Here is a 17,655-nt window from a genome sequence, read left to right as displayed (position 1 = left end):
TCATGTTATCCTGCCTGAGCATGCATGATGACCCTGGTCATGTTATCTTGCCTAACTTTGTATGATGACCCTGATCATGTTATCCTGCCTGATTGTGCATTATGTCCATGGTCATATTATCCTGCCTGATTGTGCATGATGACCCTGATCATTTTATCCTGCCTGAATGTGCATGATGACCATGATCTTGTTATCCTGCCTGAATGTGCAAGATGACCCTGGTCATGTTATCCTGTCTGATTGTACATTATGAACCTGGTCATGTTATCCTGCCTAACTGTGCATGATGACCCTGGTCATGTTATCCTGCTTGATTGTACATTATGAACCTGGTCATGTTATCCTGCCTAACTGTGCATGATGACCCTGGTCATGTTATCCTCCCTAACTGTGCATGATGACCCACCCTGGTCATGTTATCCTGCCTGATTGTGCATGATGACCCTGGTCATGTTATCCTGCCTGATTGTGCATGATGACCCTGGTCATGTTATCCTGCCTGATTGTGCATGATGTCCATGGTCATGTTATCCTGCCTGATTGTGCATAATTTGTTTTTCTTTTCTTTGCAGGGATATTCCTACATGGGGCCCTAAGCCTCTGGCTGGCCCACTAAGTGATGCTTGTTTCTGTTTTACTTGGGCGGAGTATCAGTATTTATGACTCATATTGTCGCTTCAGTAAGATTTTGCCATATGTGTTTAACAACTTCTTCTGCTCTGTTGAATCTAAGTTGAAATCTTAATGGGTTTGTAACTGTGCACTGAGTTCGATAATGTTCCAGTGGTCTGTTGGGCATTTCTCCACAGTGTTGTCATTTCCTCTCATCTTCCGGAACCTGTAAGCCTATTTCCCATGCACATCGGTATCCAAGCCTGATGCGATATAAGTGTACTTCTGTTGCTCTACTGCTCCCTTTCATCAAACTAACTGGTTCATAGTTGGTTGAATTCTTGTACCAACCTGCAGATCCTGATGTTGCAACTGCTGTGTTGTGGTCACTGTACATCTTTTGCATTGCTCTGTTTCTAATTACTTTCATAATCTGTGATAGACTCTGTGGTATGTAAATGTCAACATTTCTTCTCTTAGTTGCAAGTTTTGCAGCTTCGTCTGCAGTGTCATTTCCTATTATTCCCACATGACTTGGCACCCAGTTGATAAGTACCCATCGGCCTTGTCGTTTGAGTGTTTGCATCAATGATATGAAATTTGTGATCAAATGTACGTTATCACATGTGTTCTTGTTGCAAGGTTTCAATGGCGGTTCTCGAATCTGTGTGTATGATAACGTATTGTCGGTGTTCAGCAAGAACATGTTCCAAAGTCTTTTGAATGGCTAGCATCTCTGTTTGTAAAGTCGAACATCTATTTGAGAGTCTCCAACTATTTACAGAGTTTCCTGCTTTAACTGCAGCTCCTGTTTCTTGTCCCTGCTGGTCTACTGATCCATCTGTGAAGTAAGTGAAGCTGTCAGATGCCAAGTTTGCTTCTATATGCATCTGTGCAATGTTACGTATCAGATGAGGATTTGTCTGGTTCTTTTTTCCTTCAAGAACCATAATCTTAATGTCTGCTGGCAGAGATTCCCAAGGGGATTGCATAACAAAGTATGCATGAATTTCGTCGACACCCTTCTCAGTGGCCGTGTTTATTTGTGCATGATGTACATGGTCACGTTATCCTGCCTGAGTGTGCATGATGACCCTGGTAATGTTATCCTGCCTGGCTGTACATGATGACCCTGATCATGTTATCCTGCCTGATTGTGCATGATGACCCTGATCATGTTATCTTGCCTGATTGTGCATGATGTCCATGGTCATGTTATCCTGCCTGATTGTGCATGATGATCCTGGTCATGCTATCCTGCCTAACTTTGCATGATGACCCTGACCATGTTATCCTACCTGATTGTGCATGATGACCCTGATCATGTTATCCTGTCTGATTGTGCATGATGACCCTGATCATATTATCCTGTTTGATTGTGCATGATAAAACTGGTCATGTTATTCTGACTGATTGTGCATGATGACCCTGGTCATATTATGCTGCCTGATGACCCTGGTCATGTTATCATGCCTGATTGTGCATGATGACACTGGCCATGTCATTGTGCCTGACTGAGCATGATTACCTTATCCTGCGGTTACCTTGCGATGGTTCTGAGAATCAACAGCCTCATGGCCCAGTCAGGCTTCTGACTGGCTTCTTGAGGCCAGATTCACGAAGCAGTTACGCAAGTGCTCACGAACATGTATATCTTTCCTCATTCTTTGACGGGTTTGGTTACATTTATTAAACAGTTTACAAGCATAAAACTTCCCAATCAACTGTTATTATTGTTATAAACAGCCTTTTGGTGCTTTGGAGCTCATTAACTGTTTAATAATTGTAAACAAAGCCGCCAAAGATTGAGAAAAGATGGACAGGTTCGTATATGCTTGTGTAACTTCTTCATGAATCTTGCCCCTGGTTAGTGGTCTGGTCAACCAGACTGCTGGATGTGGCAGCTTGATGTATAAATCACAGCCTGGTTATCAGGTATGCTTCAGCGGTGTTAATCATGTTTTCTTTTGAACACTGTGAGAGGTCGGTTGGTTGTGCCCCCTTATGTTTAGAGGTGGAGTGTTGAAAAGTTTTACGCCTCTGATGATGACCGAGCACTCTCTCTCAGCATATTTATTGCACCTCTGCTTTTCAGTGGGAATGTTCTGCACTTCCTGCTATGCCTTCTGGTCTCATGTGGCACTATTTCCATGTGCAGATTTGGAATCAGTCCCAATAATAATCATAATATTTTCCAAGTTAAAATTATTATGTATCTCTCCTGCTTGCACTCCAAGAAATACAGACTTAAATCCTGGTTATGTCATCCTGGTAGCCTGTACATAGCTCTTGTTACATGACAGTCAATTCTTATCTTAGGCAACATCTGAATGTGATAGCTCGGAAACAGGTTTTGTCATAGTTGAATAAATACAGCAATTATGGCCAATTTCTAAATGCCTACAACTTTCCACTCAGTAGAAAATGAAAACTTAAACAACATGGTAGTTATAAGTACCGAAAATGCAATAATTTCTGAGCATCATTGCCATCCTTCTTCAGACCAAGTATACGGATATATAACTCTGCCAGCTTCCGTTCTTTCACACCATAAGCCCCTCTTGATCGGTCCAGTGCTGGAAGCAATATTCGCAATACAGGGAAGAAGCTATCCGGCTGTTGAAATAAAATAAAAGAAGGTTATCCATTCACAATTTTCATTTAAACAGTACACAGAACAAGCAGCATAAAAATCCAGCGTTTAATGTAATGAAACGCCATTTTCTGGGTGAGTCCCAGAGGCTCCCCGGAGCTATCCAGGCTGAATGGATATGTATAACTTTTTGGCATCAGTCAAAGTGCTAGGAGTTCTTGCCTACCGGGGACCACGAGCCAGAACCTGGCCCCCTCAGAGAGACACGAGGAGCAATGGCCTATAGAAACCCCTTTGTGATTGGAAGCATTCTATGTCTGCCATCGACCGGGACAGGCACCCAGAAAGGTAGGCACCCCAAAACAAACCCCTATTCTGGTGAAATTATTGCTACCAAAAGCCGAACGAGTGGACAAAACTCCCCAAACAAAATTATCAAACTAGCATGACGTCATCACGTCGCCACGCCACCGTCTGCGCAACCCCCCTCCCCGAGAGGGGGAAGGGGGGTCCAGACCCTCCACGCCGGCGATCCAACTGGCAGTTCTTAGGCTGGATGTCAAATACGCGAAAAACGCCGCCGACCGGAGGGAGGGCGGGATGCCGGGAGCCTCCGGGACTCACCCAGAAAATGGCGTTTCATTACATTCAACGCTGGTTTTCTGGGGGGAGCCCCGTCGGCTCCCCGGAGCTACCTCCCCAAAGATAAGCAAAACAGGGAACCGGGAGGCGGATACCACATGTCCTAACTGAACAACTAAAACCAGAGACAAAACAAAGACCAAAACGAGAAGAAAAAGACCACCCAGGCCAACGACCAGGACGGCCCCAAAACTCAAGAGCAGGCCAGAGGGGAACAACGCCCAGGACAGCAAGTGGAATGGAGCAGAAGGAACCGCAACACTGAACGCAAGCAGGAGCGGCTCTGCCAGCACCACCCAACATGAGGTGACAGGACAATCCCAGACGACGGTCCCAGAACAACCCCGAAGGGAATACAAGCCAACCCTATCAAAGACCGAAGGACCCTTCGCAATGATAGGAAAACCACACACTGCCCCCGAGACGAAACACACAGGTGGGAGACCAATAACCTGGTCCCAAGAACCTGGGACCTGTGTTCAGATTCGCAAAACATGAAGCTAAAACCAGCAACCCAGCAACCCAAAGGAGCAACATAACCAGCTCCAGCAGGGAAGAATGAGACACACATCCCCAAGGCATCCAAGAGGATAACAACCAAGGACGAGAACCGCAGGAAAGCAAAAACACCCGGTCCAGAAAAGGAACAAAGAAAAACCGAAACCAGGACCAGAACCCAGCAAACCCGGTTCCAAGAAAAGGAACCAGGAAAGCAGGAGCGGCAGACCGAAAAGTCCACAGCCCCCCCACAGACAGCACAACCCGAAGCCTGCAGAAAACCACACAGAAATCGCAGGAACTCGGTACCAAAACGGAACACTGGAGAAGTTCAAAAGCAGGACGTGGAACATGGACAGAGGCCCACCAGAGAACCAAACAGGATAACCAAGAAGCACTGACCCAGACACATAAAAAAGTGTAGCATGGGGAGGAAAAATGGAAATAAGTAAGGGAACCACGAATACGGCCCAAGGAGCGGCCGGGAAGTAACGTACACGACCAACCACAAAATGTGTAGAGGAGCGCGTACATAGCCGAGGGACATTACGGACAGCAGGGTGCAGTCAGGCACCGAAGATAGGCAAGGAAAGTGTCCAGACAGGGAAAAAACCCAGGGGTCGACAACGAAAACAAAAGCACCAAAATGCGGGGCAAAGCCCCACAGGACAACAAAGAACAAAAGATGGACAAAAAAGGCACTAAAGACACATGCAAGGTGACCAAACACCACACCAAACACCCCAGTCAGGAGCCATCGACGGAATCCCGCCAAGCGGGGAAGAGTAAACAAGGATGGAACAGTGAGCAAGGGTGGCGGAGTGAGTAGAGTATCCCAAGAAGATACTTGCTCCAAACACATGAGCCTAACCAGAGAAGCTAAGCTCTCCAAAGTACCAACGATGGAACTCAAACCGTTCTGTACGTTCAAGGAAAAGTCCTGCCAACCCGTGGAGAACTGTGAGGCGGCGCCCAAGCATACAACCAGCAGAGTAGCGAAGAATAACTAAACTACCTGCAAGTGTGGCCTAGAACAGACATGCGAGACACCGTACCGACACTCAAGAGCGCCCAACCCGCACCATTGCCCGCCAAAATATCACCCGCAACTACTGAATACGCAACAAAAGATAAGTAGTTCCTTAGTGTTAGTGTGTATTGACCAATCCCCACGAAACAATAGAAACTGGGATAGTAGCACAAGCCACCCTTGCGGCACATTGTGGGCACGAAACAACAGGCATAAAAGGGATAAGCGCAGAATCAGGAAAGACCGGAGGAATGACCTGCACTGTAATAGGCCCGGTGACTCGCGGAACCAATTACCACGTAACGTGGTGGTGGGGCCCAACGATTGGTGCAAGGGCGGGTTGGACATGTACGTGAGTGGGAAAGGATGGTAAGAAACAGAAGCTACCTCGCACGGGCCAAGAGGTCCTCCGCAGGTCGACTGTACTTACGTCCGTATGTTTGTACGCACAAGGGGACACAGGAGGTAGTGAGCACCCAAAGGAGCCACAGACACTAAAAGAACCTGAGTAATGTCAGAGGGGAAAGGAAGCGAAAAGCACCAAAAAGCCATGTGGAGGAGGCAGACGCCACCTACAGGAGCAAACGTGAAGACAGAGCCCAGAAGGCTCAGGAAACTGCACAATCGTCAACCGACAGAAGAAGCCGGGCCCAAGAGCCAGAGTCAACCCCCGCAAGCACAACTACATTAGCACCCCACCAAAAGTGAGAACCAGCACTAGGCCGACAGAAGCTCCAGACAAGACAACATCACCTGCAGAGCAGACACACGACCGAACCACAACAAAGTTTGTTATGTTTGCTGATGATGCTAAGATAATAGGAAGGATAAGAAATTTAGATGATTGTCATGCCCTTCAAGAAGACCTGGATAAAATAAGTAGATGGAGCACCACTTGGCAAATGGAATTTAATGTTAATAAATGTCATGTTATGGAATGTGGAATAGGAGAACATAGACCCCACACAAGCTATATATTATGTGAGAAATCTTTAAAGAATTCTGATAAAGAGATCTAGGGGTGGTTCTAGATAGAAAACTATCACCTGAGGACCACATAAAGAATATTGTGCAAGGAGCCTATGCTATGCTTTCTAACTTCAGAATTGCATTTAAATACATGGATGGCGATATACTAAAGAAATTGTTCATGACTTTTGTTAGGCCAAAGCTAGAATATGCAGCTGTTGTGTGGTGCCCATATCTTAAGAAGCACATCAACAAACTGGAAAAGGTGTAAAGACATGCTACTAAGTGGCTCCCAGAACTGAAGGGTAAGAGCTACGAGGAGAGGTTAGAAGCATTAAACATGCCAAAACTAGAAGACAGAAGAAAAAGAGGTGATATGATCACTACATACAAAATAGTAACAGGAATTGATAAAATCGACAGGGAAGATTTCCTGAGACCTGGCACTTCAAGAACAAGAGGTCATAGATTTAAACTAGCTAAACACAGATGCCGAAGAAATATAAGAAAATTCACCTTCGCAAATAGAGTGGTAGACGGTTGGAACAAGTTAAGTGAGAAGGTGGTGGAGGCCAAGACCATCAGTAGTTTCAAAGCGTTATATGACAAAGAGTGCTGGGAAGACGGGACACCACGAGCGTAGCTCTCATCCTGTAACTACACTTAGGTAATTACACTTAGGTAATTACACAGGCGAGCCAAGTAACATACCAGGAGCAGCGCTAAAGGTGTGCCCGAAAGCCATGCATACTAGAGGCAGCAGGCATAGTATGTACCCTTACCTGAATAAAATGCGAGGTCGAAGGAGACATACGGCCAGAGGTGCGCGCCCTGCAGAAGACGAAGCAGTACAGAGGGAGAACAAAGTGACACCCCCAGATATAAATCCAAAACACCCTCAGCATCCAGAGGGCCACAACTGGAGGGAGAAATGAGCAAGAAGCCGTAGAAAACCATGAGAAACGACACGAGCATACCGCCCGTAAACAAAACGCACACCGCGGCCCCAGCACACGAGGTACGAAACGCACCACCCGTCCACCGGGAGGCGTGGCTCGTACACCAAGCGGACACACAAATCGTACACACAACGTACAGACATCGTACAAACACCAGGAAGGCGTGCGGAACGAAGACAAAGAATTTGTTTGTGATGTGTTTATATGTATGTAATAACATGATGTACTGAACGGGGCGAGAATAGCTTGAGCTACCTCATCCCTTTGTGTGTATTTTACCTCAATAAACTTATTTCAATTTCAATGTCAATTTCAAGACAAAGAACGCCGAAACTAGAAGTAGAGACGATGCGAAAACAAAACAAGGCAAAAACGAAGCGAAAGAAAACAGATGATGGAAGGGAACCAACAAGGCCGATAAAAGACCCGATGGAAACCACATCGAAAATCAACAGACATTCCAATAATATTGGAAGGTACGAAGAGACTCGCGAACCAACGAGAACCATGACAAGCACCCCTGACCAAGGAACATGCAGGGACAACGATACGAAGCGGTTTAGGCACTATGTACTAGGTCAATATAGAAATCCATCAATGTTTGTTTCACACCTTGTATGGATGTACCTTACCTGAACACTTTTTTTTTTTGTGAACAACATTGCGACATAAGAGCGAAAAGGGTAAGGAAAAGGGGTGAAACACACCCCCAGGAACGACGGGACCGACGAACCCGAAGGAACACGGAACCGAACCCAGGGAGGGGTATACCCGAAAACAACAGGAACACAGAGGGAAGGAACAACCCCCACTCTGAGGAACTGCCAGCCCCACACCAAAGGTACAAGGACCTATGGGTATGGTTCCTATGGTTCGGAGCAGGAAGCAAGGGAGGAAGTGAGTAGAACAGAAGGGGAGGAACAAGAAGCGGAAGGAGCCAGAGCAGAAGCGACCCCCACCCCAAAGTCCAGACCCCAACCACCAAAACAGGGCAGCCTCGGGGCATCCGGGGCCGCAAACCAAGAGCGTTCCAGCAACACACACCCAGCAAGCAACGCCGCAGCCGCCCGCACCCGATTATCAAGACCAGTGGCCTGGGTGAAGAAGAGCGCGTACCTACAACAATCATCGGATGACTCCGGGTCACAAGAACAAGGACCCAACAGGCAGCATGGCGGAGGCACAACCGGTGAGTGCCACCCTGAGACAAGGGAACAGATCAACCGTCAATCTCGCAGGATGCGAGGGGGACTCCGGGGACACACCTAGAGGACCACGGAGCCCCCGTGGGGTTTCCCAGGGCCCTTAGCCTTTGGTACACGATAAAGGAAGCCCAGGCAGGGTACCGCGAACCGGCGCCCAAATCTACCAACAAACTGCTAAAGCTGAACCCCAGGGACGTGTCCACTCACGGGGCCCAAGCGGGGAGTACCGCCAACAGAAGAATTCAAAAGAAATTCACCTAGAACAGGAAAGGGGGACCATAGTAAAGGCAGACCCCCACCAGGCAAAAACAAAAACAAAAGAAAAACCCCGCAAGAGGACAACGTACCCAGGCGGAACAGAGCCGGCCACTGTTAAATGGTGAAAACTAGCTGTGCAGTACCCCGCGCCCCTACCAGTGACGAAAACTACCACCTACCCAGAGACAAACCAGGGCAACAAAACCCCAGCTGACTCCAAGGGCGGCCCAGTACTGAGCAGTAAAGGACACAGCGGAGGCAGAACCCAAGGTGACTTGTGGAACGTGGCCCCAAGCCCCAAGGGCAGTACTTACAGGGCACCTAGGGAAGATAGCCCTAGGCACATGCAGCCCGAGTATCGTGGAATCTTACTCCTGGCTCACACCCCACCGGTAGAGACAGTCCACACCACAAGGCACAGAACAAACAAAAACCGGAGCCATAGGCACTCGACCAGCCAGTAATACCATCGGCCAAGAACTGCCAGTTGGATCGCTGGCGTGGAGGGTCTGGGGCTCCCCCTTCCCCCTCTCGGGAGGGGGGGGTTGCGCAGACGGTGGCGCGGCGACGTGATGACGTCATGCTAGTTTGATAATTTTGTTTGGGGAGTTTTGTCCACTCGTTCGGCTTTCGGTAGCAATAATTTCACCAGAATAGGGGTTTGTTTTGGGGCGCCTACCTTTCTGGGTGCCTGTCCCGGTCGATGGCAGACATAGAATGCTTCCAATCACAAAGGGGTTTCTATAGGCCATTGATCCTCGTGCCTCTCTGAGGGGGCCAGGTTCTGGCTCGTGGTCCCCGGTAGGCAAGAACTCCTAGCACTTTGACTGGTGCCAGAAAGTTATACATATCCATTCAGCCTGGATAGCTCCGGGGAGCCGACGGGGCTCCCCCCAGAAAACAACATTGAATGTAATGAAATATCTTTTTCTAGTATCTAGTAGAGCTCTGGTAGCTCCCTGAAGTTATCTCACTGAGATGGCTCCCCACTACAGGATCAGATCAGCTTCATGAGTCCTATTTGGCCTCCCAGAGACCAGAGCCAGAATCCTGTTAACCCCCACCCCTCAGAGGTTTGTAGGGAGCTGGGTACTATTATCATCACCCTACTGGGAAAGCAGCCAGAAAGTCAGCGAAGAGTTACAGACAACTGCAAGGTTTATAGAAAAGAAAGCACCAAAACAGTTGAAGGACTCTACAAAACAATTCAGGTAAAATGAACAAATCACTCTTACAAGCATCAACTCATTAGTATGGATAGCTGCCACCAGGTGGCCGAGAGTCCCAAATCACATTCACTCCACCCCTCAGTTTGGAATTCATGTACTGTACAATCAACTAACAAACTGATAAACATGGTAGAGACTGGGAAAGTCAGGGCCTCTCTACTACCTGCTGATGATTTCTAAGACCAACGTTCCCGTGGCCCAGTCTCCTGGTTGCTGATCTGATCAACAAAGTTTTTCGATGCAAGTGCTCACTGTCTGATGTACGAGTCCCAGCCTAGTTGATCAGGTATCATTTGAAGGTGCATATTGAGTTCTCTTTTGAACACTGCAAGAGGTCAACCATTTATGCCCCATATGTGTAGAGGAAAAGCGTTGAAAAGTCTTGGGTCTTTGAAATTGATCGAGTTCTCGCTCAGCATGCCTATTACACCTCTGCTTTTCAGTGGAACTATTTTCCTCATCCTGCCATGCCTTCTGGTCTCATGAGGTGTTATTTCTGTGTTTAGGTTTAGAGCCAGTACTTCTAATATTTTATAAGTTTAAATTATTGTGTATCTCTTCCACCTGCACTCTAGGGAATACAGATTTAAACATTTATAGTGGTCCATATAATTAAGATGCTTTATTGAATGGATTCTAGCGGTAAAAAATTTCTGCATGCTCTCTAGCTCAGGAATTTCTTCAGCTTTGAATGGGGCTGTTAGTGTGCAACAATATTCTAATCTACAGAGCACTAACATCTTACAAATTATCATTGGTGTGGCATCCCTTGTTTTGAAGGTTCTTGATATCCAACCTATCATTTTTCTTGTAGTTATAAAAGTTTTGTTGTGTTCTTTAAAATTAAAGTCTTTTGGCATGATTACTCCTAAATCTTTTACATTGCTTTTTCTTTCAATACTGTAGTTTGACTGTGTTTTATATCTGGTTTCTGTTTTCATGTCCTTACTTTTCCAAAGCACAGCACCATAATTAGAACTTTTCTTCGTTAAACATCATATTATTTTCTGTGGCCCATTGAAAGACTTGACCAAGTGACCCCGGGACCCCCCTTCCTTCCCCCCAGAGACATCTGAAGGCGGGAACGCCACCAGACGGAGAGACATGGAAGCGGTTCTAGAATCCCACACGAAGCACAGCCAAGTCCGAACCTGAGACGGAACCAGATGGGACTTCCAACAGTTCACCAGGAATCCGAATCCAGCGAGCTTGGAAAGAATTACACCCCTGGTGAACAGACAAGCAGACCAGCTGAGAGCCCCCACAAACCAGTCATCAAGGTAGGACAGAACCCGAACCCCTAGCAGATGCAAATGGGTCACCACAACCTGGGTAAGATGCGCAAATATGCGAAGTGCCAGATTCAAGCCAAAAGGAAGGCAACGAAAGACAGGACGAAAGAACCCCCAACATAGGCCCTAGGGCAGAACCCTCTTACACACCCACCACCCCTAAAGAAAAGGTAGAGTCCAAGGTAAAGGCTTCCAAGAAGGAAGGCAGCTGGGATGAAGCGGAAGCCTTGACGGGAATAACGGGCTCAACTACCTCAGCGCCCGAACCGGAAGGGGCAGCCCTCGAAGCCACCCGAGTCTCATCCCAATCTCAACCCCACCTCGACTCCAAAACCCCAAAAAACAGCGTTGAATGTAATGCAACGCCATTTTCTGGCTGAGCCCCGGAGGCTCCCTGGAGCTTATCAGGCTAATGTATGTTATGTTAGACCGGGACATTAGCTATGGAGTTCAGACCAGCGCCAGAACCTGGCCCTTTCAGAGAGGTTTCAGGGAGCAATGGCCCTGGAAACCCCCATATGGTTGGGGGTTTTCCTTATCTGCCATCGACCGGGGTCAGGCACCCAGAAAGGTAGGCATAACAAAACAAACCCCACATGGTAAAAACTACAACAAAAACTGAACAGAGAGGTAGAAACTCCCTACAATCCCAAAGAAACAATCAAACAATCAATTTACTGCCGCGCCGGTCGTCCGAGCAGCCCTCCACCCCCAGGAGGGGGAGAGGGGCCCCGGATCTCACCGCACCGGCAGCCTTCAGTTCGGAAACTAGGCTTCAACCAATGTGAAAAACCGGATGGGAGGGAGGGTAGCCATGGAGGCTCTGGGGCTCACCCAGAAAATGGCATTTCATTACATTCAACACTGGTTTTCTGTGGGGAGCCCCTACGGCTCCCTGGAGCTACATATCCAAAGAGAAGGAATTAGGGACTTACCCGGGAGGCGGCGGCCACAAACTCCTCAACGCGAAGTCGAGACAACTGGCTGCAACCTGCGACCCAAAGCAACACAAGAACGCCGAGGAGCAGGGATACATGTATTCACCAAATAACGGGCGGCCAGGACCCTGTTCGACTTCCAAAATCCACGCGCCCAAATATGAGTCCAAGACATGTTACCAAACACGGCAGCCAAAGCTGCAAACTTCCTAATGTCATGGGCGCAAGGATAGACCACAGGCTGGCTAGACTTAATAACCCTGCGGACAACCTGGGAGACCCGAGCCCTGGAACAGGGAACGAGGGAAACCGGATCAACCCAAAGCACATCCCCAGCCACCCCAGCTGAAGCGCGCAGGTAACGGCGAAGTACTGCAACCGGACACAATACATGATGCACCCGCGGCCGAACCAACCACGCATCAATGACCAGCATTGATCAAGCCAGCATTTGCCCTTTTGCTCTACGCGAGGTTTCTGTCCACGCTGAGCTGGCCTTAGGACACCTGCGTTATCATTTGACAGATGTACCGCCCCAGTCAAACTCCCCACCTGATAATGTCCTCGGAACGGACCCCTCTGGAAAGCAGCCGTCTCATTCTTCACCAGAAAAGATGGAGAAGGCTGCAAACGGGCAAGCCTACCCCCTGGACCAAAAGAGCAGAAACCCCTGCACCGGAGGAGAGCATGAAGCTCTCTTACCAGAGAGCTGGGGCTCTTGGCCCCAGCCCCAGCTCTTGGCCCCAGCCTCTGGGGCATTGGCCCCAGAGGCCAATGCCAACAAAAACAAAGCTTTGGAAAAACAATCCGGAACTGAAGGGACCACCACAAACCGAGAGGAAAGATATGAGAGCACCCTGTCCAAGGACCAGGACGGCTCAGGAGGAGCATGAGCAGGCTGGAGGTGAAACATAGCACAGGAAAGCTTATGAAAAGGGGCGGATGTGACGTCCACCCCTAATGCTAGCTTGAGCGGCTACGCCAACGCCGCACGATACGAGGCGACAGTATTAGGCATCAAATGACGGTCCTGAAAAAGCCAAGAAAGAAAGGATAAGACAACCCGATCCGAAAGAAGAGACAACCTACGAAGAGCCAGAAAATGGCGAAAAGAACGCCAGGAAACTTCATACTGTTACTGAGACGAAGCTTTCAGGTGGGACACCATAAACGAAGCCACCTAGATTGATCACCATTGAAATGGTGATACACCCGCGTCAAAAAGACCAGACGCAAAGAGCAGAGGAGAAGTTCGAACCAGCCCTGTACCGGACCGGGCCGATCTCCTAAAAGAGGCGGAGCCGCGGGAAACATCCCAGGTTCAGGCATCGAGCCCAGAGCATCGGAAACCATGGCTGGGCCGGCCACCAAGGGGCCCAAGGAATACTCTCCCTGGGAATGTCTCCAACCGAACCAGAACCCAAAGCAACAGCTGGACCGGGGGAAAGAGGTACAGGTAACTCCACCTCGACCAGTCCTGCAGAAAGGCATCCACCGTGAACGCCTCGCAGTCGGGGAAGAGCGTCATATAGATTGGGAGACGCCGAGACCACGCCGATGCGAAGAGGTCCATATCTGGGAGACTGTACGTATGGCAGATCCAAAATAACGAGTCGTCGTCGACCGTCCACTCCGTGGACAGGGGATGGAAGCGTGACAGACCGTCCGCCAGAATGTTGGACACTCCCGGACATGAACCGCACGGAGAGCCAAACCCCAAGAATCCAGCAGAGGAACCACTCGAAGAGACCAACCCCAAAGAGCCAAGGACCGAAGAGAACCCCCACGGTTCAGGCAATGAACCACTGGAGAACAGTCCGAATGGAGGCGAATGGTCGATCCCCGAGCGACCCGAACCCTCCGAAACCCGAGCCAGACTATCGCAAACTCCCAAACCGTGCTGTGAGCCCGACGGAAGGACGGACTCCACCGTCCCTGGCCTGCCTGGTGAGCACTGGTCACAACGCCCCTGCCAAGAGATGACGCATCTGTGAACACATCGAGCGATGGCTCAGGAAGGCGCCAAGGCACCGAACCCCGAAAACCCTGAAGAGGAAGCCGGTGACGCAGCAACCGACACAAGGCCTCCGGAGGACGAACCCAACGATCGCGAGTGAGGCGGAAGGGACGTCCCCGAAGGAACCAAAACAGACGCCGAAGCCAAACCTGACCAGATGGGTAGACGAGCACGGCAAAGTTCAGACTCCCGCACAACCGCTCAAGCAACCGCAGAGTGACCCGAGACCCCCTCAGAAACAGCCAACAGCTGTCCCACAGCCGCAACAACGCCTCTGGAGGGAGAGACAAGGAAGCGGTCCGAGAATCCCAAGCAAGACCCAGCCAGGTCCGAACCTAGGACGGAACCAGATGGGACTTCCTCCAGTTCACCAGGAACCCAATCCTGGCGAGCTGGCAAAGAACCATATCACTGGCGAGCAGACAAGCTGACTGACTGGGAGCCCACACCAGCCAGTCGTCGAGGTAGGCCAAAACCCGAATCCCTAGAAGACGCAAACGGGTCACCACAACCCGGGTCAGACGCGTGAAAACGCCAGGTGCCAGATTCAAGCCAAAAAGTAGGCATCGAAAACGGTAAGCGTGACGCCCCACCACGAAACCTTACCAGTCCCTGTACCCTGGATGAATAGGAATGTGCCAATAGGCATCCTTGAGGTCCAGGGACACCATCCAGGCACCCAGCTCCAACAGAAGCCAGACCTGAGACAGAGTAGTCATCCGAAAGGAGGGGGCAAGGAATCCAGGGGTTCAGATGGGACAAGTCCAGAATGAACCTCAGATCCGCACAGTCCCGTTTCGGTACTGGAAACAGACGGGAAACCAACCTGAGGGACGTAGTCGTTTCGACCACGCCCAAGTGCACCCACTCCAAGATGACTTGACGAAATGCAAGAGAGGAAACCTGCCCTGATAGCCCCGAACCCCCCAAGGGAGGACGAGTCGCCCAACGCCACCGCAGGCTGGATGACACGACCGAAAAGCCCGACAAATCATGGGACCAAGCATGAGCAAACAGAGCGAGCCTCCCCCCCATCGCCCCGTCAACGGGGCGAACCACAAAAGGGCCGACGCCCCTTACGAGAACCCAAATGTCGAACAGGGTGATCACCGCGCCGACCAGACAACGCCGGCCCAGAAGGGAACAACGACTCAGAAACTGGCACCAATGACCCACCTCGACCAGCGGAACCATGAACCCTGGCACGACCCCTCCGAAATTGCCGAGAACGACCACTTCGGAGAATCAACAAGTCCGCCATAGGACAACAACTGGACGAAGCCGCGTGCAGAAACTGAAAGATCGCAGTCTCTGCAAACAGCAACGGACAAAACGGAGACGAAAACCTAAGAGTCAGGGCCCAAGCGGATCCCAAAGAGAAGGCGAGCACAGTCTGATGGCATGCGAGGCGAGAAGCAAAAAACAGAGACACCGCTTCCTTCAGGATGGGCGCAAAGAGCTTCAACAGTGCAGCCAACACCCTAGCTGCCGAAGTCAGCGCCCCGGACGAAGGCTCTTCACTCAATGCTCCCACATCCTCCTCAAGCCAAGCAGAAGACAGCTCAAGAAGGGAAAAGAAATGCAAGACCGAAGCCAAATGCCCACGGGAGCGCAACTCCTCCGCAACCAACGAAGCCGAAAGCTGAGGAACCTGCACATGAAGCTGGAAAAGGTCAACATCCCGAGAAAGCATGGGAGCGAATAAGCACGCATTAACACTATCGGTCACCAGGCATGCGCGCGGTCAACTTAGGGGTCAAGCACCCAATGTGCGGGCGAGCGTGCGGTGACACCTAAATGTGTATACTCGTTTCAGCTTTCTCACCTTAATTCTCGTGCTACGTCATTAGTTTTGGTATCATTGTGTTCACAATTAAATTCCCTACAGTTGTGTATAGGGAATATCACAAAAGCCTGGTGTGACTCCCAACAGCAAAGCCTAAAGTCGGCAAAAGTTACCCGTGAACGCACAAAATCAGTAAAATGTGCATACTCGTTCCATTTTTTCACCGTAATTCTCGTGCTATGTCGCTCATTTTGGTATCATTGTGTTCACAATTAAATTCCCTACAGATGTGTATGAATATAATGTACAAAAGCCTGGAGTGCCTCCCCGCAGAAAAGCCTAAAGTTACTGGTGAACGAGCACCAATTTGTACACTGCAACCTAATGTGTATACACGTTCAATTTGATAACATCAATTTTCGTGTTACGTCTTTCATTTTGGTATCAAATTGTTCGCAATAAAAAGGCGCGTATTTTAAAACTAGTCCCATAATAATAGAGCAATAACTGGAATTTTAACAAATATTTTAATTCTGGAAGCTCATCATCACAAAATTATTTATATCTTTCCAGTGTTCTGGCATAAATTTTTGTGTTACGTCTTTCATTTTGGTATAAAATTGTGCGCATTCTAAAGGCGCTTATTTTGATACTATCCCTAGGTCGATTGGATAAAAAATGAATTTTATACAAATATTTTTGTAGTGGACACAAGTCCGGTCCTCGGTTAGGACTCAGAAGAAAAATAATGGACGAGAGTCCGGTCCAAAATTACCGATAGTGTTAAGATGCTCAAACTCACCCCCCAGGTAAACCTGCATAAAAGTAGCAGTTTCCCGCCAATCAAGTGTGCGGGTCCGACAGAACCCATGCCACGCCCCCAACGAAAAGGGCAGTCTGCCAGCCAGGAAGACTCCGGAACCTCCAAACGCACCCAAAAACAGGAATAAGAACCGAACTCAAACGAGGACGGATCCATTGCAGAGGCATAACCCGGGTCTCGCAAGAGGTATGCAGCAAGAGCTTCCCGAGCCACCTTCGCGGAGATATGGGAAGTAGAAAACCCCTGGAAAGACGGATCCGAGGTACCCAAAGGCGTCCAGAACCGAACCCGGGGAGGAGTCAAACCCAAATAATACTCATACAGGGAAGGGGGGATAAGAAAACCCCTCCCCCTGCAACAATAAACCTCGCGAGGAAGGCAAAAGCACCCAAGCGGGGTCACAGGGGGCCCAAGGCCCCCAGGTTGACTCCTCCCCAGCCCCAGGATCCCCCACGTCGGGACCCGAGGCAGAGCCGTCCTCCAAACCCTCTACCCCTGAAGAAAATGCAGAGTCCAAGAGAAAGGCAGACAAGAAGGGGGTCTGCTGGCAGGACCCAGAAGCCTCGGCAGGAGGAACTGGCTCAAATGCCTCGGTCCCTGACCCGGAGGGGGCAGCCCCCGAAGCAGCCCGAGTATCATTACCAACTAAACCCTGAGCCGAGGCCAAAACCCTCAGACATTTTAGAGCTGGACACAGGGGAGGAGATGCAGGAAGAACTACAGGGGAAGGACCAGGGGGCGCGGCTGGAGCCAAAGCCATAGCGACCAACGCACCCAGGTCAGGGTCCCTAAAGCCAAAGCGGG

The 17,655-nt window shown here is 49.5% G+C and overlaps 1 protein-coding gene across 1 annotated transcript in view; it reads right to left on the bottom strand.

The window, feature by feature from the left end:
• Nucleotides 1-17,655, bottom strand: part of DNAlig4 (DNA ligase 4) — a 594,766-nt gene that overhangs the window by 536,179 nt on the left and 40,932 nt on the right. Inside the window, exon 3 of the mRNA XM_045745582.2 lies at nucleotides 3,071-3,228. Within this exon, the coding sequence (XP_045601538.2) occupies nucleotides 3,071-3,228 (158 nt within the window). The remainder of the gene's footprint in view (nucleotides 1-3,070; nucleotides 3,229-17,655) is intronic.

Source organism: Procambarus clarkii, chromosome 16 (assembly GCF_040958095.1).
Source record: "Procambarus clarkii isolate CNS0578487 chromosome 16, FALCON_Pclarkii_2.0, whole genome shotgun sequence".
NCBI classification, from domain to species: Eukaryota; Metazoa; Arthropoda; class Malacostraca; order Decapoda; family Cambaridae; genus Procambarus; species Procambarus clarkii.
This window is presented reverse-complemented; position numbering and strand designations above follow the sequence as displayed.